General features: G+C 36.2%; 2 protein-coding genes across 9 annotated transcripts in view; one reads left to right on the forward strand and one right to left on the reverse strand.

Moving 5' to 3' along the window:
* Positions 1 to 3,888, forward strand: part of col11a2 (collagen, type XI, alpha 2) — a 58,927-nt gene extending 55,039 nt beyond the window's left edge. For all 7 annotated transcript variants that reach the window (XM_035529249.2, XM_081696654.1, XM_081696650.1 and 4 more), the window contains 8 exons: positions 160 to 213; positions 318 to 353; positions 432 to 485; positions 1,112 to 1,391; positions 1,643 to 1,755; positions 1,890 to 1,958; positions 2,127 to 2,363; positions 2,681 to 3,888. In XM_035529249.2, the coding sequence (XP_035385142.1) occupies positions 160 to 213; positions 318 to 353; positions 432 to 485; positions 1,112 to 1,391; positions 1,643 to 1,755; positions 1,890 to 1,958; positions 2,127 to 2,363; positions 2,681 to 2,827 (990 nt within the window). In that variant the 3' untranslated portion in view covers positions 2,828 to 3,888. The remainder of the gene's footprint in view (positions 1 to 159; positions 214 to 317; positions 354 to 431; positions 486 to 1,111; positions 1,392 to 1,642; positions 1,756 to 1,889; positions 1,959 to 2,126; positions 2,364 to 2,680) is intronic.
* A 152-nt stretch (positions 3,889 to 4,040) lies between these two features.
* hsd17b8 (hydroxysteroid (17-beta) dehydrogenase 8) lies at positions 4,041 to 20,624 on the reverse strand. 2 transcript variants are annotated; one of them, XM_027032491.3, is made up of 9 exons: positions 20,542 to 20,624; positions 12,940 to 13,142; positions 12,506 to 12,622; positions 8,008 to 8,103; positions 7,536 to 7,621; positions 7,328 to 7,412; positions 5,243 to 5,285; positions 5,059 to 5,133; positions 4,041 to 4,918 (listed from the first exon to the last, which is right to left on the reverse strand). In XM_027032491.3, exons 1-9 carry the CDS (start codon positions 20,585 to 20,587, stop codon positions 4,899 to 4,901), a joined length of 771 nt encoding a protein of 256 aa, XP_026888292.1. In that variant the 5' UTR covers positions 20,588 to 20,624; the 3' UTR covers positions 4,041 to 4,898. The 2 variants fall into 2 exon arrangements, with proteins under 2 accessions (XP_026888292.1, XP_026888293.1); XM_027032492.3 differs by lacking the exon at positions 12,506 to 12,622.
* Positions 20,625 to 23,855: the final 3,231 nt, after the last annotated feature.

Genomic DNA, 23,855 nt, shown 5'->3' on the forward strand with positions numbered 1-23,855 from the left:
CCTACAAATATCTGGCAGTGGCATATTTCTACATTATGAACTTTTTTTAGTAAAAATAACTAATAAATAAAAACTGTACATTTTAACAGGTATTGTAAATAGTATATACATTTTAACAGGTGTTGTGTATATAGTATGTTGTCTTGTCTTGTGTTACAGGGGATGCCTGGTGGAACTGGCCCTCTGGGTCCTGCTGGCCCCGCTGGTTTGCCTGTGAGTGTTGCACTACAAGATTTTCTGTGTATAGCTCCTATACTGGTGTAAGGTTAAATTAGTTTTTTCATACATTTCTAAGAATCTTATTTTGTCTCACACAGGGTCCAAGGGGTATTAAGGGAGCAAAGGGTGCTACTGTGAGTAATATCTAAAAATAACAATTTCAAAGCTATTTCAGTTGCAATATACTGGTTAATGTTTTTTTTATGTAATAGGGTGGAGGTGGTCCCAAAGGAGAAAAAGGTGTACAAGGGCCTCCAGGACCCCCTGTAGGTTTTTTTGAAAAAATATACTAAACTTGATTGTGACTTTCAATGTAATTCTTAGTCCCCAGGAAAGTGCTGTTTTTGTCTGATGTCATTTGCACTTTCTGATGTTTTATGTTTAGGTAACTTCTGATACATTAATCTTAACATGCAGCAAATTCTGAGTTTTTTCTTGCTAAGCAAGAAACATATGTATGCATACATAAGCTATATGAGAATAATACTGACAACATAGAGAGCACTAAAGTATCATTAACAGTAGTACATTTTCAAGTTGTATTATTAAAACACTTTGTACTTCCCATAGTTGAAAGTGAATTAATCTATAAGTATTAAATGATTGGCCTAGCCACATATTTGTTATAACATCTAAAATGCCACTCTGAAGTAATTTCTACATTTCATGATGATGTCTTTTCAGTAGTTTGCTGTGTTGCACCTTTGAAAAAACCCCAGTGAAGTTGCAAAAAATGCCTTTCAACATTGAGAGTACTGTGTGTTTGAGACACATGTGCATGCCAAGAGAGTTATATCATGCAGGGGAGTAAACAATCATCACCACAGTTGCAAAAGCAGAAGACTGGTGAACTCATCTTTTCTACTGGCTGAACTTCTCTCTCTTCTTCCAGGGACCTCCTGGTGATGTCATCCAGCCATTGCCCATTGAAATCCCTAAGAAATCCAAACGTTCCATTGATGCTAGTAAGATGCTTTCTGAGACAGATGATGAGGTTGCCTTAGCTGATGGCACAGGCATTGAGACGGGCAATGAGGGCATGGAGGAGATCTTTGGATCTCTCAACTCACTGCGCCAGGAGATTGAGTCTATGCGGTTACCACTTGGTACTAAAGATAGTCCAGCCCGCACCTGCCAGGACCTCCACCTCAGTCAACCGGAATACAAAGATGGTATGGTGGTTGCAGAGATTTGTGAATTGTTGAATGACTAATAGAAACTTGTGTTTTCATTAGTTATTTAGTCATGGTAACAAAATCAAGATATGTTATAGTGATATAATATTTGACACTAATAGTAAAATTTGCTCATTCAGAAATGGTTTTGAGACTGCCCTCCGTCGTTCACACATCACATCCTAGCTCATCCTCATGTACAATATCTTCAACAAATAGTAAAATTATGTTGTTGTTTTTTATTTCAGGTGAATATTGGATTGATCCCAACCAGGGCTGTGCTCGTGACTCTTTTAAGGTTTACTGCAACTTCACAGCTGGTGCGGAGACATGTCTCTATCCTGGGAAGGAAGTGGAGAACGTAAGGACATGGAGGTCACATTTTGGCATGTCTAATGTCTACATTACCTCATTACACAAGAAAAAGACCCTCTAATCTATAAAAGGTCTGTTCAACAGAATGCATAATGTGTAGTTACTCCTTGTCTGTTACAGGTAAAGATGAATGCTTGGCCGAAAGAGAAGTCTGGGTCCTGGTACAGCAACTTTGCTAAAGGAAGCAAGGTAACCATTTCTTCTTCCAACTAAAATTACACATAATTTATCTAAAATCTATTTATTTAAAGTTTATCTGACCATATAAAACATAAACATGACACAGACCAAATTCTTCAATTTCACTGTGTAATACTGTAAAATTCTTTTTTTTTTTTGCTATCCATGTCTTTACAGTTCTCATATGTTGATTCAAATGGTGAGCCTGTGGGTGTGGTCCAGTTGGGCTTCCTGCGGTTGCTTAGTGTTCAGGCCCGTCAGAATCTCACCTACCACTGCCACCGCAGTGTGGCCTGGGCTGACAGCACTGCTGACAATGGCTACCAGAGGGCACTGCATTTCCTGGGTGCTAATGAAGAAGACCTTAGTTATGAGACTAGCCCATATATCAAGGCCCTCTTTGATGGCTGTTCTGTAAGTTTTGCCCTTTTCTTTTCAAATTATTAAACAAACAAATAATTTAAAAAAAACATAAATATGTAAATAAAAATCAATAAAATAACAAGGGCCCTAAGAATCTCCTCCAGTCAAATCATAGAAGAGGTGAGTTCCATATAATCCCTGGCTTAGTACTTTTTTGATGGTTAAGTTAGGAGGGTTAAGACAGGTTTTATTCTGAGGAAGAACTAAGTAATTGGTTTTCACATCTGAAGGCACTTTACACTGTAAAAATGCAGTAATTAAATTACCTCATTTTCCGATTCTAATACTTCTCTTGTCTCTCTACCCAGTATCGCAAGGGTTATGACAGGACAGTTCTGGAGTTAAATACACCTCAGGTGGAACAGCTCCCTCTCCTGGACATCAAGATAACAGACTTTGGAGAGAACACTCAGAAGTTTGGTTTTGAAGTGGGACCTGTCTGTTTTCTTGGATAAACGTACAGACATGCAAAGGAGCAAAAATATAAACGCCAGTGAGAACACAGACAAAATAACTTGGACATAGGCACTTATCTATGTGTACACATACACGTTCAATAGCAGTTGTATAAGGCAATGATTAATTGAAATCACGCAGATTGTCATGATCAATGACATCATCACATGAGCGCGTGGACACACACAAATAAACACACACAGAAGCTGTTGTGAGGAAGGTCTAAACTCAGACAAGTACAAGCCCAGGGAAAATGACTCCAAACCACCTGCTGGACCAAGGTGAAATACTCTTTCATCCGAAAGGAGTAAAGGTCAGTGTGTAACAACATATTACGAAGAGGAGTGTTTTGGCATGAGATGCTGCCTTAAAGTGGCAGCTCCCAATGCAAAGCCACCAAAGACCCCTGCATCTCTGATCTCCCTATCCTTCATCTTTCATCCTCGCTGTTACTCTTTCAAAGCATCCTTACTCTCTCTACCTCCATGTGTTATCCTTACACTTATGGTCTTATACAAACCATGCCCCTTTTACTTTTCGTTATAAAAACATGAGCTGCGTATTTTTAGCAGGTGATTCAGTTAGGACCAGAGGCAAAGTAAAATTTTTGTTTGTTGATTTCATTTGTTTAATTTAGTTTTTTTAATTTAAAGATAATTTATAAATAAGGTTAAATTAAGCCATATCAGTTAATGCAGAGTTTCTTATTGTTTCTGGTTTGATGATTACACTTTACATTTGACCTTTCTATACTGTAATAAAACCCTACCAGCAATGTTTTTGTACTGTATGTTTTCTTGGGCCTAATATATGCAATGAATTTAAATTCTCTGTGAATTGTATTGATGTTTTGTACAGGTCTTGTAGAGTGATTAAATCTGAGTGTTTTAGACAAGTTAAGGTTTTGTAAGCAAACCAGTAACACAGATCCAACTTAGTATTTATGAAGAAGAGATTGAAGGTAGTTTCCTTAATACATTGTTTACTGTTCATTCCCGTGAGAGGCACATGCAGATGTTATATAAAACAAAATTTGTGCCTTAAAGCAGTATGAGTTGTTTTGTTTTGTATAGATTTGCCAGCATGCACTCAATGACAGCAGTTAATCAAGGTGCTATTTCCTCTAAAGGCCATCAGTATTAAAACACTTTTCAGGTCATCGATGCCGTGTTCAGTCTAGAAATGTGCATAAGAAACCATTTGTATAGAAAACTATTTTAATGTATTTATTTTTTAACAGAATCAAACAAGATTACTAAAGACCAAAACACTTGCAGTACAAATTAAAATGTGGTATTTAATCTGTATTTTTTTTCCTGTAGTTTTCTAATTCATTACACATTAAAACCTGAGACAATTAATCTGCCTTCTATGTACACTTTTCTCTGTACATTACACTCTTTGCTTGTGAAATACATAGGAGACATTGTGGAGATTTAGTGGATTTTAGTTGTAGAAAGACAATCTTGAGGCATGGGGATGCAACCACAAATGAACAGCCACAACGAGGACGGTGAACAAGTGGGAGGAAGGGCAAATATCAACAATAAAAATTATACATAACCAAAAATATGGCCAATCTGCCATTTTATGAGACATTGTGAATTTGTTTGTTTTTCTTGATATATCACAAGGGGATGGAAAATGCAACAGTATTTATGAATTATTAAACAATGTCTGTTTGATCTTCTCAGTAGGACAATACTGTAATATATAATCTTTTAAAAAAGGCATTCATGACTCACTTGTTTTTATTTACGATGTTGTTCAAAATTATGGTCAAATGTTGCTTGCACCAAAGTCTTAAAATTTAATTTGGTATCACAATATTGTTAGCAATATTGTTTTTAATGTAAAACAATGTTGCCAACACACAGACTTTATATACTGTACATCCTACATTGGAGATTAATATCTGTTACATTATTAAAAAATATTTAAATAAGATTGTTTTATATTTAATTACATAACATTTTTACATCAGAACAGTTGACAAAAAAATTACATGTACATATATTTTATTAACATTTGGATATTTTATCAGTGCATTGGAGTGTGGAATACCAAGCATCAGCCAAGGAACAGGCCTCCTAGAGAAGTCGTAGGAGAAAAGTAAAATTCAAAATACTGGACTTTAAAAATTAGTATATTTCCATATTCAACAGTAGAAAAATGTGGCATATTGATTTTACTCGCTGCAGAGGCATTAAGCAGTAAAAAAACACTTCACCTGCAACTTCGATGCTGACTCCAGTTATATACCGGCTATCATCTGATGCCAAAAATGCACAAACATCAGCAACCTCTACAAAGACATACCAAGGACAAAAAAAGGACTTAAAAATTGAGTTTTATATTTTAATAAATAATTTGACAGGGCACAGATTACATTTTAGATTGATAAGGGGACTAACCTGTAGGCTTCCCCATCCTGCCCATCAGAATATATGGGGTGATCTATATAAAATATGAAATATGGATATAAATATTGTATTTAAGTATACTTCAAAATGAGCATTTGCAACTCCAGCTCTCTAACAGTTTAAATAAGATTCTCTGACTACCATGTGGTTCTAATGAAAACATTCCCTACAAAATGAAATGATTTAATAGTAATGACGACAATAATATTAAGCTTTTTTTTCAAGATTAATCAAGTACATCAATAAAGTAGGCCAATATTACTACAAATATTGATTAAATATAACATTTTTAAAGACACCCAATAAATTTAATAAAGGCCAGCAAGGGATTAAAACCCCTTTAGAGCATTCTTAATATGTAAAATCCTACTCCAGAAATTAGGAGCTATATAAGGAAAAGACCTACTACCAACTGAGTTGCACTATAAAGTTATCAAGTTATCAGTCATGGGCATGATACATTCCACCAACAGATTTTCATTTACATAAAGTTAAAACATCTAAAACCTTTTTCCCCCCACAGGTTGCTTCACACCACACTCACTCCCATTGTCCTATACAAGACCATACAAGCCATGTTTCCAAAGAAAATAAAGTGAATGGGAAGCACAATGAAAAACCACTTCAATCACCTCCAGTTTATTTATTCTATTCTCTTATTAAGGAAGCCTGTGGAGTTATAGCTACTAAGGACTAAACACAATTTAAGACTAATTAATGGCTGATCATTTGTTAATCTATATTTGCTAATCTAAAAAAATCATATTGCTTCAATATCTGTATTGTTTCTGTTGCTTTCTTTCAGTTAAATAGTTCTGGGAGTATCAGGAGCCTGATTATAGTTAATGACAGATTGTCTCCATGCTATTCTGAAGACTCATCTTCATTCACACTGTCAATAGAAGAGGGTAGTGTTGAAGACCATTAGAACTGTATATGTATGCAGACTGAGAAACACTGAGTCTGAGTCAAGTCTTTGTAATAGTTGAGTCAAAGTCAAGACAGAGATTGTCTTGACTCTGACTCAAGAAAAAAAAAAATCTGCAGACACGAATTCTGGGCTAAGTCTAGACTGAGACTGCATGTGGGCAAGACCAAGACAAGAAAGATTTTTTTATAATATAAAATAAAAAGAAGACCCTAATATTAAGGAAACTAAATAAAGACGCTAATAAACAATATTACAGTCTATATTAAACATTGTATATAAAGTATAATATAGTCTCAATCCAATTGTATTGTAACTTTTTGAAGTAAATGACAAGGTTAAAACATTTCTCTCTCCCTACTTCTATAAAAGTAAAGAGTTCATACACTAATTTTTACTATTAAATATAAACAGTATATTAAAATGGTAAATGTGACAACAAATACCTGTTAAAATGCTGTGGCTTTTAAAATACTATGCCATCACAAAAGTAACAAACATCATTTATTTTCTAGAGCAGTGATGGCAGTTTGGAAGTTTGGTGATGGTTGAGGAAAGATTTGAAGTTTCCAGAGAAACAGAACATTTCGGACAGAGGTCCTTCATCATCTGTTCAAGCAAAGTGCTCTGTTCGAAATTTTCTGTTTCTCTTGAAACTCTGTGTGCTTTACTACAATGTCAATTTCTCTCTTTCTATACACACACATTCAAAGAAAATACCTGGTGAGTAACTGCATTGTAGTAAACTTTTTCTAAGATAAACTGGACATCCCATCAATAGTACACACTTGACCTTCTAAAAGTAGTATGGCTGGTGAAAAGACAAAGTTAACCTTACTTAATTACTATTAGTGATATTAGTATCACTATTAGTAATAAAATTTAATGAAGTAACCCACAAGTAAATACAAGTAACCTACCTACCTTTAGTTTAGCACAATTAATGGAATTCTTTCATATCGCTTAATATATTTAAGTTTACACAGCAGTAAATATGTGTTCAAATTTGGATTTAATATTCTTCTTAAACTTAAACAGTCTCTGACTTGTGTCTGTCTCAGTCGTTTTACCTCTTTTTTACTATTTATTAGTTAGATATCTACAGAAAAATTTTGTAACACATGGCATGACACACTTTTATATCATACCTTATTCATGACTTTCTCTGGCACTTTTTCTGTCATAGGTGTGGCAATGAACCCTGGTAAGACACAGTTGCAACGGATCCCATATCTGAAATATAATTTTTTTTTAAATCATAACTCTCACACTGGTAATGAACCCTAGAATGTGAATTTGAAAAGTCAATTTAGGAAACTTCATTCTAATAATACAGAACTTTAGTAAACTACCTACCTGCTCAATTCTTTTGCTGCAGTTCTAGTGAGCCCCTCCACTCCAGCTTTAGAGGCGGAATAGTTAATCTGGCCAATGTTCCCCACCTGGTGCCAAGCAAGTACAAAGAGAAATGAAGGCTATGTTAAATTACAATGAAAAAAAAAATGTGTACAAAACAAATGTGTACAAAACTTCAGAAAGACAGAAAAACAGATGGAAATAAAGTTCAGATTTAAGGATCACTAATGCATAATATTTCTCTATCTACTACCAGTGGACAGCATGTTATGTACTGTCATAATGAATTGTGAATAAATGAAATATATGTATTTAAACTGTAGCTTCATATAAGCACTATGTATTATGCACTATGTATTACTGCTGTTTGGCCTATTGCTATATGTATAGTTGCTGTTTAGCCTGTGGGTTAAAAACAAAATTGCTTGCATGCATGTTTGTCTGTTTCTTAGTTTTTAACAGGTTAACTGACCTTGCCCACTATGCTACCCACAGTGATGATGGAGCCCTTAGTAGCACCAGCAGCAACAAGAGCCTTGGAGACTGCCTGAGTTAGAAGGAAAGTACCCTAAAAGAGAAAAGAGCATTTGATAAGAACTTGCACAATTACAGCTGGCTGAAATGCTCCCCAAAAGTTTGCTTTAACAGTTCATTAAAGTTCTGACAAAGCAGACAGCTGACAATCTTAAGCCTGACAAGGTTAGCATTCTAGTCATCTTTGCAAAAATGTGTAAATGCACTGGCATGAGGTAGTGAAAAAAGGTTTTTGGCCAAAATTTTGTTACAAAATGTACAGTGCAATTTTGCACAATTAACTTTTGTCATTTCTTTATATATATATATATATATATGTCTGCTATCTTGCTTGTATTGTCACAATTCCACCCTGTCTCCTCTTTTCCAGTTCTGTTTGTTGTCCTATCAGTCTTGCCATGTCCTGTTTACTTCTTAGCCATGCCTTGGTCTACACCCCGTCAATATCAATTATCCTAGTCATTACTGTCGTAATTTTCTCAAGTTGATTGTGCTTAGCTTGTTAACTTTTGTGTATCTATACTCCTCTGTTCCCTGTCAACATTGCAAGGATTTTTTTTACCATTCTGTATAAGTGAGTGCTGGTTTTGTCTGATTTCAGGTTTGTGTTTTTTCTTTGTAAAACCCATGTCTTGCTCCCTGTTTGTTAACTGAGCCATTTCACCATGTCTGGACACTGGATTGTGGGAACAACATTAACAAGTGTGTAAATGTTCACGACTGAAGCTTGCTTCATCTTTGCATTCATTACAATTGTATTTTTAGTTGTCATTTTTGTCATTTAAAAATTTAAAATGAATCAATGAATACCTTTAAGGTTTAAACTATATTTCATTTTATTTACTCATTTCTTAAAGATGATGTACCTGTTTTTCAAAGTTCATAATTTGAAGGTTACCATTTATTGCCATAAATGCAAAGAAAATCTCAACACAAGTACTCTGATGCTCCCTGAATTTAAATTGCTCATCCGCATGAACGTTTAATCAGTAACTATGTAACGTGTGTTGGCCCTAGTGCCGTAGGGCCAGGGGCAGGACGCACAGACTTCCTCGACAGGGACGAACATTTATTAACATAAACGACAGCAGCATTCACACGTATTACAAACGATCAACATGAAACGAATGACGTTAAACAAACACGATACACAAGAATATATCTAACATAAACACGTTACATTCAGACATTACGCCGACAATGACCAACAACACCGCACACCCTGACGTGAGGTTAAATACACACAGACAAAACGAAGTACAGGTGTGTGCAGGCGTGGCCACAAACGAGTCCTCCTACTCCTACTGTGGCTGGCCAAACCACGTGCCTCGCGGGAGGCGAGCGTTCCGTGCGTTCCGTGACAACTATTGGGATATATATGATTCAAAAGCAGTTTTTTTCTGTAACATATTAATTAATATTCATATTCTGTAACATATACATTTACATTAATCTTCTATAACATATTAATTAATATTTATATTCATTGTTTTTCGAGAATTAAGATTCACTATGCAGCATATCACTTCAACAAACTATTGCCAGAAAAATGTCACATGACAGAACCAGATGAAACATTTGTAACAAGATAATATAATTTATCACAATCTTGAAACAATAAGAGTTTGTTTAAATTTACATTATCACCCAAGCCTAATGTGAAGTGTGGGGTGAGTATGGTTGATGCATAAACTACTTACACCTTATTTGATATTGTGGGTTAACCTACTAGTGCTACACGAAGTGCAATCATTATCAAATTCAAAGTCAAATTTATTTATATAGCACTTTTTACAAAGCATCTTTACAAATGTCTGAGTCCGAGCCCTCATTGAGCAAGCCAAGGGTGACAGTGGCCAGTAAAATCTCCCATAGAGCATGAGGAAGAAACCTTGAGAGGAACCAAGACTCAAACAGGGGCCCATCCTCCTCTGGCCAACAAAAGACATTACAACAGTAACAATAAACTATAAGGAACAGAATAAGTAGTGAGAGAGAAAAAAATAAATAATAATTAAAATGAGAAAATAAGCACTCAATGTCTAGTCCTGATTTTCAGAAGTCCTAGTCTGGTCCCGACGATGTACATGGTGTACACATGTCCAAAACCAATCCCACACAAGAACATCCATCAAACATGGGGTGGAGCTGTGGTGGGCTACAGCAATCGACTTTATTATTATTCACTTTATTACTAGCTGGCATGGTTCAGAGAAAGACAGTTGTATTAAAATAAACACTGCCTCTTTTGTTTTGACTGTCTTTTTGTCTAAAAAAAAAAAAGTACATTCATGAGCAATGTTATTAAAGACCCCTGAACATTTTTCTAAAAACTGAACTATTTTAATTTTGATGCCATCAGCTAAGCAATGCACACACTTGAATTCAGGTTGGAATAACAAACATGGTTGGACAGTTATTAATTATAACCTTTTTTCATGACTACTTTAAACTGTCTTCATAAAATTAATATTAATATAACATTCAAAATATTACAATTATTGAAAAGTTTTTATATTGAAAGAATATGATGTACTTTAAAATCAAGCAAAGCATTCATAATGTAGTGCACCTTTTAAAGGGAATCTATTATGCTTTTCTTATTTTCCTCTTTTTTAGTGTTATATAACTTTTTGTGCATCCAAAATGTCTGCAAAGTACACAGAGTAACTATCAAGAATGAGTAACTCTCTCAAAGTAACCTACTTCTCAGCTACCTGAAATACCATGTTGAAATTTCTGTCATTTTCTTTGTTATAAGATAATACATCCAATATTGCCCACCTACCAGTAAACTACCAGCATGCCCTCACACAACACAAAGGCCAGAAAGGGATTGTTCAGTTTTGTAGTCATGTTGAGTGGTTTAAATAAATTTTTACCACTGCTTCAGGTATTTTAGTGTTTACCTGGCACTTCATAGAGGACTGCTTCAAAACTCATGTGCAGTTAAATTCTGCATTTTCACATAATTTACTCCTGAAAGACAGGGCATTTCCACTGTTGTGTGGCAAAATGTAAAATCCAGGTTTACAACCATCAAGTATTATTATTGGTAAGATTTGGGATGTTTAAAGCAAACACGGTAGCTACTACAAGTGATTAAGTGTGGAGTTGCGGACTGTAACCAAGTTTTAGACCCAGTTTTACTAAAACTGTGTGGAAATATGGCTGTTTTTTTATGACAAGCTGTAATTTTATGGTCACAACTCACAGTAAGCTTCTGATAACCAGTTAGATAAGTTGCTTATGACCCCCAGTATCTTTACACATGGATTATGCTGCATTCTGCTTGCAAAGAACTGCATGTCTGTTCATAGGCAAACAGGTTAGAAAATACTGGAAAATACTGTGTTGATTTCTAACATTTCAAACACACTAAGTGGCAGTCTGCAGACTGCTAGACAGGGGTGGAACATGTACGGAAGGAATCACTGTTGGTTGATCAGTCAGAACAGAGTGGGCAAGCTGACCAATCAGATGGTAGATCAGTCAGACTAGAGTGGGTAAGATGACCAATCAGATCAGACTGGACTCATCTGGAGCTCTAACAGAATATTTCAGACAGAGGGTGAGAGAGATGTACAGTATGAGAAAAATATTGTGGTTTTGGATCAGTAGTAAAGAGTACCCCCAAAAATACAATTCTAAACACTGAAAGTGAGTATAATAGGTTCTCTTTAACTCTGATTTGTTTAACCTGTTTCACCCAAATAGAAGCTAGAAAGCTAGCTTTAGCTATACAACCTCAAATTTTGCATGCAAAAAATGTACAACTTGTTTAATATTGAATCACCTGCAGAGACTGGGATCAGTGGAATGCTGCAGGTCCACCGACCTTATTTCAAAAGGTATGTTTGAAATATTAATGCCATTTTTAAATACTCAGGTCTGTATTTGTCTGTGTGTATTTGTCTGCAGCCACAGGTTAGGCCTCCTTAATATGAACTGTTCATGAAAATAATGTAATAACTTTAATACAGTTTGATATTCATTGTACTTTTACCTTTACTTTTATCTTAGCAAAGTACTTTGTATTTTGTTATGTCAGGTACAAAACCTCACTATTTTGGCACAACTAAAATTACATCAAGGGTATTTAGCTTGTCTATTCTTTCTCGAGTATGGAATTTGTCTTCTTTATCCACCACTACTTAACACATTACAACACACGTTACCTAATATAGATTTCATTTACAATTGCAGTTTATTTTCAGATTGATTTTCAAAATTTGTATTGTCCAGCCTGCCTTGACTAGAATTGCATTGCCAGATTTGTAGTGGAATGTAACTGAATTTAAAGCTTTGCAAAAATGGAGCAATCTGACATACATTAAAGTGTTTACTCTATTTTCCCTTCATATTGATGTCAACCCATCATCATTCTTGTTGAAAGAAACTGCATTGTTGGCACTGCATTACACATTGGAAATTACCTTAAGATTAACTTGAATGACCTTGTCAAAGTCCTCCTCCTGCATTGTCAGTATAAACCCATCTTGTGTAATGCCAGCAGCACTCACACACACAGAGGGTGGCTGGAAGTAATGACTCTGGAATTCCATAAATAAGTAATAAATTCATTATTTCCCTTTTTTATTTTGGTTAAAAAAAAAGTTTCTCCCAAGTTATTTACACCATTTCCCATTTAAGAGCTAGATCTCTCACATTTCACAGTAGCTAACAATTTAAGAGGGTGTTGGCTTTTACTTGCTACTTTACTTTTTACTTACTATGCCATTACTGGGATTTCAAGTAAAAGTTTAAAAAGAAAGTGCCACTGGACATACATTTCTGAAAATATTTGATGTAGAAATTCCAAAAATAATTAATTATGCACATCACCATAGTAAATTATTTGATTTCAGACCTGTATATTATTCAGTAGTCTCTCCACACTATCCTTTAATGATGCATCCACTCCCAGAACCATATGTTCCTGTCCTCTGTGGTCATGCGAAAGGAGTTCAAGTGTCTCATAGGCTGACTCTCTGTTGCAGTCAGCTACAACTACTGAAGCACCTTCTGAAGCAAACCTCTGGCATACAGCTCTTCCAATGCCACTGCCTCCTCCTGCAAAAACAGCAAACATTTTTTTCAAATAAAAAGAATAATATTTTGGGGTCCAACCCCAAAAATTGAAGTCTTTTCACTCATTAAAATGAATTTTAAACTTTTGGTAAAAGAAGAAGTAAGTCAAAATAATCTGTGAGCATTCAATCTTAAGAAAAATATGGTGGAATCCATTTTAACAAGCTTTGAATATCCCATAAAAAATTGAATGACAACATAGACAACATTGTGCTTGAATTTACAGATTTACATGAACAAGAGCATTATTATTAGTGATTTGAATGTTCACTTTGATAGTGCCAAAGACCCTCTGAGATCAAGCCTTTTGTCATATGTTAGAATCAATTGGTTTCACCAAATGTAAAAGAGAACCCACACACTCTGGTGGCCATATGTTTGATTTAGTACTTTCATACAGTGTGGACATAGAGAACATAACCATACTACCCCAGTCTGATGCCAGCTCTGACCATTCCCTCAGTTCATTTGAACTACATATGAACCACAATATAGTAACCTCACCTCGCTACTACACCAGACTCACGATCATGTCAGCCACTGCATCTAGATTTATAGAGAATCTCCCAAAGTTATCATTTGTGACTGGGATACCCTCAAACTCCAGAGTTTGATCAAATGACTGAATGCTTAGAATCAGTATTTCACTGTACAGTCAATGATGTTACTCCACTTAAGAATTAAAAAAAAAAATTGTACCATGGTACTTTTGCAATTTTTTACCAGAACAGTTATTAAATACAACGTAAATGGCGCCACACTAAACTTTGTAGTCTTCTAGTTCACATGGAAGGAGAGCCTTCTCAAGTATAGAAAGGTACTTATTACTTATCTCTCGACCCTAATAGAAAATAACAAAACCCCTACATTTCTATTTAGTACAATTGCACATCTAACTGCAACCAATGCTCAAACTACATCATCAAATAGTAGTAATGAGTTCGTGAATAATATAATAATAATAATAATAATAATACATTTAAATTATATAGCATCTTTCACAGACTCAAGGTTGCTTTACAATAACAATAAAGATGGAGAAAAAAAAGCTCCTATTGATTTATGACCCACCACGTCTGCTTACATCAAAAGTTACTTGCTCTTTACTAGTACCAAGAATAAGAAAATCTACCACAGAGGGCAGAGACTATAAAATTCCCACACTATGGAATAACTTTCCTGTAAATGTTCTCAGACTGTCTCAATATTTAAGGTTAGGCTGAAAGCCTATCTGTATGGTCAAGCATTTTATTAACTAATTCCCATCTTAGGTAAAAGTGTAGATTTGGAGGTCCATGGGCATTGAGAGTTATGGTAAACTGGGATGTTATAATGCTGTCACTTCATCTCTCTTTTGTCACTCAAGTTTGCTGACTGAGAAAGGCAGGAATGCTGATGTCATAAGGTGCCCTCTTGCCTGTGTTTCCTTCTGGGTCTATCCTTTTATCTGGCTCTATTCTTATAATTATCTATTCTCTCTTTCTGCCAAGGTACAGCTATCCCGACGTCATGTTGTTACTGAGCCTCAAGCCGTCTCAGCAGCTATGGCTCCTCCCACCACCCCCTAATGCACCCTGCTGTAGCACACCACAGCTCCACCTCTTACAAACTACTTCTCCATTGCCCTTGATGGACATTCTCTTGCAGGAGGGATTTCGAACAAATGCACACTGTCAAGACCAGACTAGGACTTGTAGAATACAGGAATAGACAGATTGCTTATTTTTTAATGTTTTTTTTCTTCACTCTATCATTACTTATTCTGCCCCTTATTGTTTATAATGTTGCTATTGTAGTATCCATTGTCGGCCAGAGGAAGATGGGGCCCCCCTTTGAGTCTTGCTTCCTCTCGAGGTTTCTTCCTCATGCTCTAACAAGTTTTTCCTTGCCACTGTCACCCTTGGCTTGCTCACTGGGGGCTTGGACTTGGACATTTGTAAAGCTGTTGTAAAAAGCCTTATATAAATAAATTTGACTTGACTTTGACTTTACATGAAATTTACTGGATTATAAACCAAAAACCCATAAGGATGACTGTAAGTGACTCCTTTTTTAAAACTTCAGTTCAGCAGAAAAGAAACAGTAACTATAAAACTGACCATCAAAAAATTCAGGATATTTATTTCCATATTGGCCTGACCATTTAGGAAATACAGCCCTTTTTCTATGTTCTATCACCATAAAAAAAAATACTTCACTATAGACTTTTCTAAGAATATAGCAGATATTGTTGAGTAATAATTCCCCACAGAGCAATTATACTCTTACAAGTCAACTATTATCTGTGTTACGCCCTTGTCTAGGCTCCAGACTGAACCAGGAAGTGTGAGGAATACGGCTAGTCAATTGTGTAGTGTAAATGAAGACAGACTGCGAAAGAAAAAAATTGTTCAGTGATAGCCGGTGTATTGTAAAAGAGACAGTGTGACACTGGAATGTAATGTCAGGAGTGACCCAGGCCAAAATAACAAACCAACATACACTAGAAATAAAAAGATGCTAACTAAACCTACACAGACCAAAGAAAATACGCACACAACTACACTTACTCCCTAAGTGAAAAACAGAGACCACCCCCCCCCCCCCCCCCCAACAAAATGGAAGTCATTCCACAATGAACACACAACAATGAAACAAAGTGAAATATGTACAAATATACAATAGCAAACTAACTAACTATAAGGGCAAAGACTAGTCTTTGGGGCCCCCCCTCCTTCCACTTATGAGTACAGTCTCAGAGTGCTGGATTTGGGATGAAATCCCCTGTGCATTGTGAGGAGTTTCCTTGTCTTGATGTCAGTGGCTTCTATCTCCTCCTTAGGCCATCTTAATATGCCAGCACGGTACTGGCAGGGCACAGGTGTTGATAGCTTTGATCCTGTTCTTCTCATTCAGCTGACTTCTCGGGACATGCCTTAGTCTTTGTAGCTATTTGGGTGTACCTGCTTTGCTTGTGGCCTCTTCATGGTTCCCATTCGCCTGTGGGATTCCTAGGTACTTGTAGCTGCCCTCAACATCTGTTTTATTACCTTCTGGTAGTGTGAGCCCCTCTTTTCTCACCAACCTTCTTCTCCTTATAACCATACAACCACACTTATCCAGTCTGAATGACATTCCAATATCACTGCTGTATATCCCAATGAGAGGGATTACAGAGTCAATGTTTCAAGTTTCAAGTCTGGTTTATTTGTCACATACATAGTCATACACAGTATAACTCGCAGTGAAATGTCTTGTTCACTTCTGGCATACAGCTTGATGTCATCCATGTACAGGAAGTGGCAAATAATTGCATCATTATCTGTATCTGTAGCCACTCTTGGTGATGATTTAATTCAGAGAGGTCAGGCCGATGCAGAACAACAGCGGTAAATCCTTGGTAAATCCCATACTTGATGGTGACTTGTGCTATTGGTTTAAAGTTGGCTTCGAGGGTCCTCTGCCACAGCCTCATCATCATGATGAAGGCTCTTAAGAGTCTTGTTGATGGCATACAGCCTCAAGCATTCCAGGATCCATGTGTGGGGCATTGAATCATAGGCTTTCTTTAATCAATCCAGGTGGTGCACAGGTTTGTCTATCTGGTCTTAAAGTCTTGAGTGTTTTATCCACCAGTAGCTGGTGCTTGGCTCCTCTGGTGTTCTTGCCAATGCCTTTTTGAGCCCCGCTAATGTATTGAGCCATGTGCCTATTTATCTTAGCCAAAAAGATGCCTGACAAGAGCTTCCATGTTGTGCAGAGGCAGGTTATCTGGTGCCTGCTAGCATCTTGGATCCTGCTATTACGTGCTGGATTATTAGTAATAGTAGTAGTTGGATGGTACTTCAATAGAATTGCCCTTTCGAGAGGCCCTTACTGGTTGCTTGTTGGTTTCAGTGATGGACACATTAGGAATTGCCTGTAGAGCTGCATTCACAAGTACCTTTCGGGTACTTCACATGGTCTTGGTATTCTGCTACAGCTTGGCAGCTTGGCCATGATTTTCAATCTCAGGTCAGCAGCTGTGGTTTTGAGCTTGGCACATGGCACTTTTACTTTTTTACTTAAGTAATAATTTAAATTAATTTTACTTCTACTTGAGTACTTATTATTTTGAAGTAGCACTTTTACTTGAGTACAGTATTTGTCTACATTACCCACCTCCGGCCTGCACTAATCAAATATACAGAACTGTACCTGTTAATCCAATTAAACAAATTATTAGTAGCTGAAATATTTCTGGAATAGTTCAGTAAAAATGTTGCTACTTTGCAAAAAGCCACAATGGGGCTATATGAAAATTGCTGGGTATATTTAATATTGTTGCTCAACCAAAAATGTATTTAATGCAATAACAAGTAGTAGTTGGACCTGTTCGACATAATAAAAGTATTCTGATTGAAAATGTGCTGCAAGATTCTGTGGAAACAGCCTACTTAGCCTAAGCAGAGCGGTGGAATCTTTGGAACAGCATATGCGCAGTATGGTCAAAGTTGTACTATTAATGAGTGAAAGTAGAAAGGAAATAGAAATATGTGTATAACAAATGTGTACAACTTATTTCTTAATGTAAAATGATAAGTTAGGGTTTCACACATACTGCTTCTGGAGGCTTCTCTGCATAAATGGTGCAAGGCACAGTGTAAGGAGCCAGAAGGTCAATCCAATTTAGTAGTTCATAATTATTGAGTTCAGTTGTTTGAAACAAACAGACTGCAGGTGTTTAACAGGTGTTTAAAATCAAGCACACAGCCATTCAATCTCCAAACACTGGCAACAGAATGGTTGCAGTGATTTTATATTTGGCAATGTCATAGGATGTCACCTTTTCAGTTTGTGACATTTCTGCTATTCTATATCTGCTCTGGTCAATTGTAATTGCCAATATTGTAAAATGGAAATATCTCGATGCAACAGCTCAGTCACAAAGCAGTAGACCAGACAAACTCGCACAGCAGGACTGAGTAAAGCACATAAAAATTGCCCCACTTCTTTTTGCATCACTCACTAGAGTTCCAAACTGCCTCTGAAAGCACAATTGGCACAAGAACAGTGCACCAGGAGCTTAATGAATTGGATTTCCATGGCCAAGCAGCTGCACACAAGCTTAGGATCACTACATGCAATACCAGGAAACGCTACCTACCAGAATGCATAGAGCTATTGGTAATGTTTGGTGGAATAGAGATAATGATCTGTGGCTGGTATTTAGTGGTTGGGCTAGGCCCAATAGTTTCAGTCAAGAGTAAAGTTAATGCTAAATGTAAAAAAGACATTTTAGAGAATACACTTTCATCTTTGTGGAAACAGTATAAGGAAGAGCCTACAAAAGTTATTTATGTAAACTGTTCCTTCTGTATTTTACTCCCTAAAGATGGGTAGATATCTGTATTCTTGTTTCTCTTTTTGCTTAGAACATATTGTCTATCCAACAAGTACATTCCAAACAAAAGAAAACATTAGGAATGCAGGCTCATAAGCCAGGACTGCACTTTCAAAGAAATAAATAAATAAAAGGATCAGTCATTGTGTGAAAATATTGCTTAGACTCTGAGCACTGCAGTAGAAACAAGTAGAAAAAATGTGTATCACCAAATGCCCCTGGTATCACTCACTGCTGGCTAGATAGACTGAAAAATAGCTGGATAGCAAGCCAAATGCATTATATGTACTTACACATATATCTAAGTAAACGGCATAATGGTCAAGATAAAAGATAAATATGGTCAGTATGTAACTAGAAACACATCCAGATATTACAAATGCAGCCAATACACACAATTTTCTTATTGCTGTCTAGATAATGTTAGATACATTGATTTCTGAGTACCTTGATATAGCTAAGTGCAGAAAACATATTCATATATGTAAAAGATGTAATGGTTAATACTGCCAGTATTAATATAGTGACAAACACAGTATAACTTACGAGATTTAAAGTAAGATGGTCTCGCAAAAATAAAGCTGTAGGAACTTATTTGGTTTGATTTAATATAATGTGATGTCTGTTAACATTACTGAATCTCCTAGCAATTATATTTCTGCATTCATTCATTTTTTTCTGTTTTGCTATCAATTAATAATAACAGTAAAACTACTACTACAATGAATAATAATTAATAATAATAATATAATTAAAAACTGGTTTTCTATAAATGTTATTTTATCTTGTATTTTGTGTGTAGTTGTGTGTATATAAATGACTTCATTACTGTTGGAACAAATAAAAACTTCATAGCTCAGCCCTTCCACATGCTGGATATCACATTAATACTCCTCTACTCTTCAGATCTCCATATCAACACCCCTCTACTCATCAGATCTCCAAATTCTTTCACTCTCTCAGTTTGAGCTTGCTGAAGGAAAACATTGCTTTTTTGGTTGCAACATTTGTCATACTGTAATAATGCAACAATGTGGTGATGTCTTGGCATGACCTATGTTCATTATAGCCTTCTAAATCTTCTAAAGACTCTTATCCTATATAATTGAAGTATGAAACCTACATATCACTGAAATGCTAAAACTGAAATAAATTTAAACTGAATTTCAGGAAAATTGCAAATTAAGATGAATAAAGCAATGTAACCCATGAGAGAGGTTGTGCTCTCTAATGCTTTATTAAAAGATTATAAAAGCCCCAGCAGTTGTATTACTTTCAGAAAACAATGAATAAATATAATCCGGTGTTTAATTAATTATTTTATTATTCTATTATGAATAATAATCGCAATTTTAAAAAACTTACGCCAAGCAATGTAATTTGTTGGCAGTAGGCTATTTTAATAATAACATTTTAATACAGACGTTAACTGTTGTGTGCGCGTAAAAATGAAGTAATTTCACAGATCTGCCCTTCAGATTTAAGACAAGGAAATATGCTTGTAAATGACAAGGCAATATCCACGTCAAAAAACCAAGAACAAACAAACAACCAAAAAGCAATACCCATAAAATGACTTTATTTAAGATTGTTTTGACCCTCTAAAAACTTCACCTACAATATTACCAAGAGGAAACTACAATAAAGTTATTTTACAAATGCTTAGTAACAACTACGATTGTGCGACGGCCTTTTGTTGATACAGCACCAATTATTTCACGAGTGCTAGCTTAGATAGCATATGAGCTACCGCAACCTACTTAAAGGTTTAGATGTTTAGATGTTTTAACTAGCAATATCGTTCACATTTAAACGGCCAACATATAGTTTAGTTTATATGACAACATATATTCAGATGTTATCTCCCTGAACCGTTTAGCCTTTTACAAGATTTCAACAAGCTGTTAAAATACAAAGATGCTTTTCGAATAAACCTTTTTTTCGTGGAAAAAGTGTTTATTGTTTAAAAACCTTCATCTCCCAATCAGTATAACAAAAATGGGACGGTTAACAACTAACCTGACACAACCGCCAACCTTGATAGAAGTCGACAGGGCGCCGCCATGATTAGCTGCAAGCGTCTTGAAGTCCGCTAGATGGCGAAATACAGCAAAAATCTTTTAACATGCAGTATGCTCAGAATTCCACTTTTTTTGCAGCAGCACCCTGACATTCATAGACAACAACCTAGTGTACGGTACAGTGAGCAAATTACTAACAGAAGATCTAAAAATGCAATAAGTGTTTTAAAGATGAGGGAGTTCAGAAAGATAATTAGGAGCAGTTTTTTTTAATGTAAGAAAGATAATTTTATATTTCATATGGGAAGAGATTGGATCCAGCATGCAAAAACATTTAATAAAGAGCTGTTTTTCTTTGCTCTGGGTATTTGTCTTATATAGTGCATGCATTATGTTTAAACTACATGAGGTTTTTCATATCAGCTAGTATTGTGCATATAACAGAAGTCACAAGCATCACACTGGATTTGATTATCACTTTGTGATTAATACAGTTTCTGGGAATATTCTGCGCTCTTTTCCAAGGTAATGTATTTGACATTTTACTTTTCGTTGTATTTACATTGCAATGGGCGACCGATTAGTCAGACTGACTGGCTAGGTAGCTAGATATCCGTCGTTACCTAGCTAACAACTGCATCTGTATGTAGGCAAAATAAATTTCAACATATAAAGGGAATTAAAACATTCATTAGTAAAACTTTGAAACCTTTATAATCTTTATTATCTTGAATATATGCCTCAATATGGGGCATGCATTTCTCTCTCTCCCCCCACCCACCCAACTTACTGAAGTAAAGCCGTGGTACTCGGCGATCATCTTTAGGGATTTCACTAACCCTCCCACACTTGACAGCTTGTAGGAAAACATGAAATATAAAAAATAATTTTCAAATGTAACAGAAGGAACGTCGATTAATATAACAGAGTAAAAGTACATTTTGGATTTTGCATATATACTTGAGTAAGAGTATAAATTACCCTCTTATAAAACAACTCTTAGAAGTACAATCTGTCCCAAAAGGTACTTAATTATAATTATACCATCGTAAATATAGCACACTTCTACCCACCTCTGCCAATGGGCAACATGAATATTTAAAAACATTTTAAAGGTGGGGGGGCAAGAACTGATCCAAGGGGAACATCTTGAGTTATGGGAGAAATGAATGCCTTTTGTTTTCCTATGGAGACAGACTGTTTTCTATTGGAAAGTGTTATGGAAAGATGGATATGTGTGTATGTTGTATTGTGTCTGTGCATGTTCCAGGTTCACTGCCGGGATTTCCCCATTCGAGACTCCGCCCCACTCCTTGCTCGGCTTTCATGCCAGCCATATTTTAATGGCCCCTCTCAGGAGAGATAAGGAGGAACAGAGAAATAGAGCAGAAACTTGTGGTGTTTGAGCTGTGATTACTCTTGTGAGATTTTGATTTATATTGTGGCTTTGATACTCGTGTATGACCTTGTTTTCCCTATTTGGACCTTGAATTGTAGCTTCATCCCTCCTGCTTAGATTGCTGTCGTATATTATGTAGTGTAAATATTGTTTTTATATGGTACTTTGAGGTTGGATACTGGTGGTAAGAAGTGGCTGCCATTTTAGTTTTAGTTTAGTTTTTTTCCCTCTGTTTATATGTTAGGTAGTGAGGGTAGTCTTCTGTATGTTTCTTTTGTGTTAGGATTATTTAGTGTGTTTTCTTTCATTAGTGTGGGTCTTGTTTATTGTTTTGTCCTGGGTCACTTCTGAAGCAGTTGTACCAGTGTGTTTACTTGTATGTAAATAATAACCCTTTGTATTATACACTAATACATTAAAGAAAGACACCACCATTTGTGCTTCCCTTGATTTTTATTACTCTTTACCAGTGCCATTATCTGTTCCATTAGCCATTTATAATTCCTTTTCCTTGTTACGGCCGCCAAGCCTAGATGGAGGTTCATAACAAAAGGTATGTCCTAAACAAATATAAAGTAACCCTTTTATACCAATAGAAGATAGAATGGAAAACAGTACACTGTGATTAAATGCATACTTAAGTCTAGAAGAAACAATATTTAGATGTCCAACATCAGCAGGCAGCAAAAGGTTAATGACACACTGACAACACACAAGAGGGAAGTTTCAGTACTGTGATATGAAATATTTAAGACCAAGGAGCTGATTGTGGACTTTAGGAAGCAGGAAAGGGAGCATGTGCCCAGTACCATCATTGGCACTAGAGTAGAAAAGATCTGTTCCTTGACATACAATATCACAGGGGATGTTACATGGGCCACTCTCATAGATAATGTAGTAAAGAAGGCATAACAGCATCTCTTCTATCTAAGAAGGTTGTGGAGGTCCAGCATCCTCAGGACATTGTACAGCTGCACTGTGGGAAGCATCCTTTCAGGCTGCATCACAACCTGAACCAGAACTGCACCACATTGGACTAGAAAGCTCTGCAGAAGGTGGTGAGGACAGCCCAACACATTGCTGGGGTTGAACTTGTATTACTCCTGGAGTTGTACACCAAATGTTGTATGAGGAAATCCATGAGGCCCCACTCATCCATGTCTAACCAATATTGTGGTATGTTCTCGCTGCTTCCATCCAGCAGATGGTTAAGAAGCATACAAACCTGAACCAGCCGCCTCAGGGACAGGTTCTTTATACAGGCCATCAAAGTCAAAGTCACATTTATTTATATTGTGTTTTTTTACATCAGCTGTTATCCTAAAAGAGCTTTACACATATCTGAGTCCAAGCCCCCCGTGAGAAAGCCAAGGGCGACAGTGGCAAGGAAAAACTCCCTAAAGCATGAGGAAGAAACCTTGAGGGGAACCAAGACTCAGATGGGGCCCATCCTCCTCTGGCCAACAATGGACATTACAATAGCAAAAATATAAATAATAAGCAGCAGAATAACTAGTGAGAGAGAGAGAGAAAAAATAATAATAAAAGAAATAAGCAATCAGTGTCTTGTCTGATTTTCTAGTAGTCCTAGTATGGTCTCTGTTGTGTGCATATCCAAAACCCATCCCACATGAGAACGTCCATCAAGGGCAATGTAGAAGTAGTTGGCTGGGATGGAGTTGTGGTGGGCTACAGTTGTGGGAGGTGCCATGGCAGCTGTGATGGGGTGAGGTAGGTGTACATCAGCAAAAGAGCTGGAAGACAAGATTAGTATAATGCCATTTGTGTTCTATCTACTAATTGTTTTACTCTAATTTTTTTGTTTCTTAAGTGGAGCAATATAATTGAGTGTGCAGTGAAATACTGATTATAAATATTCAGTCATTTGATCAAGCTCCTTGGAGTTTGACGGT

The sequence above is a fragment of the Electrophorus electricus genome, chromosome 2 (genome assembly GCF_041902795.1).
Source record: "Electrophorus electricus isolate QZ-2024a chromosome 2, ASM4190279v1, whole genome shotgun sequence".
NCBI classification, from domain to species: domain Eukaryota; kingdom Metazoa; phylum Chordata; class Actinopteri; order Gymnotiformes; family Gymnotidae; genus Electrophorus; species Electrophorus electricus.

Coding starts and splice junctions, on each gene's coding strand:
- hsd17b8 (XM_027032491.3), bottom strand. CDS start 20,587: ATGGCGGCGCCCTGTCGACTTCTATCAAGGTTGGCGGTTGTGTCAG. Junction 7,622..8,007: donor TGGGTAGCATAGTGGGCAAG/GTCAGTTAACCT, acceptor GCTTGGCACCAG/GTGGGGAACATTGGCCAGAT. Junction 7,413..7,535: donor GCAGCAAAAGAATTGAGCAG/GTAGGTAGTTTA, acceptor ATTATATTTCAG/ATATGGGATCCGTTGCAACT.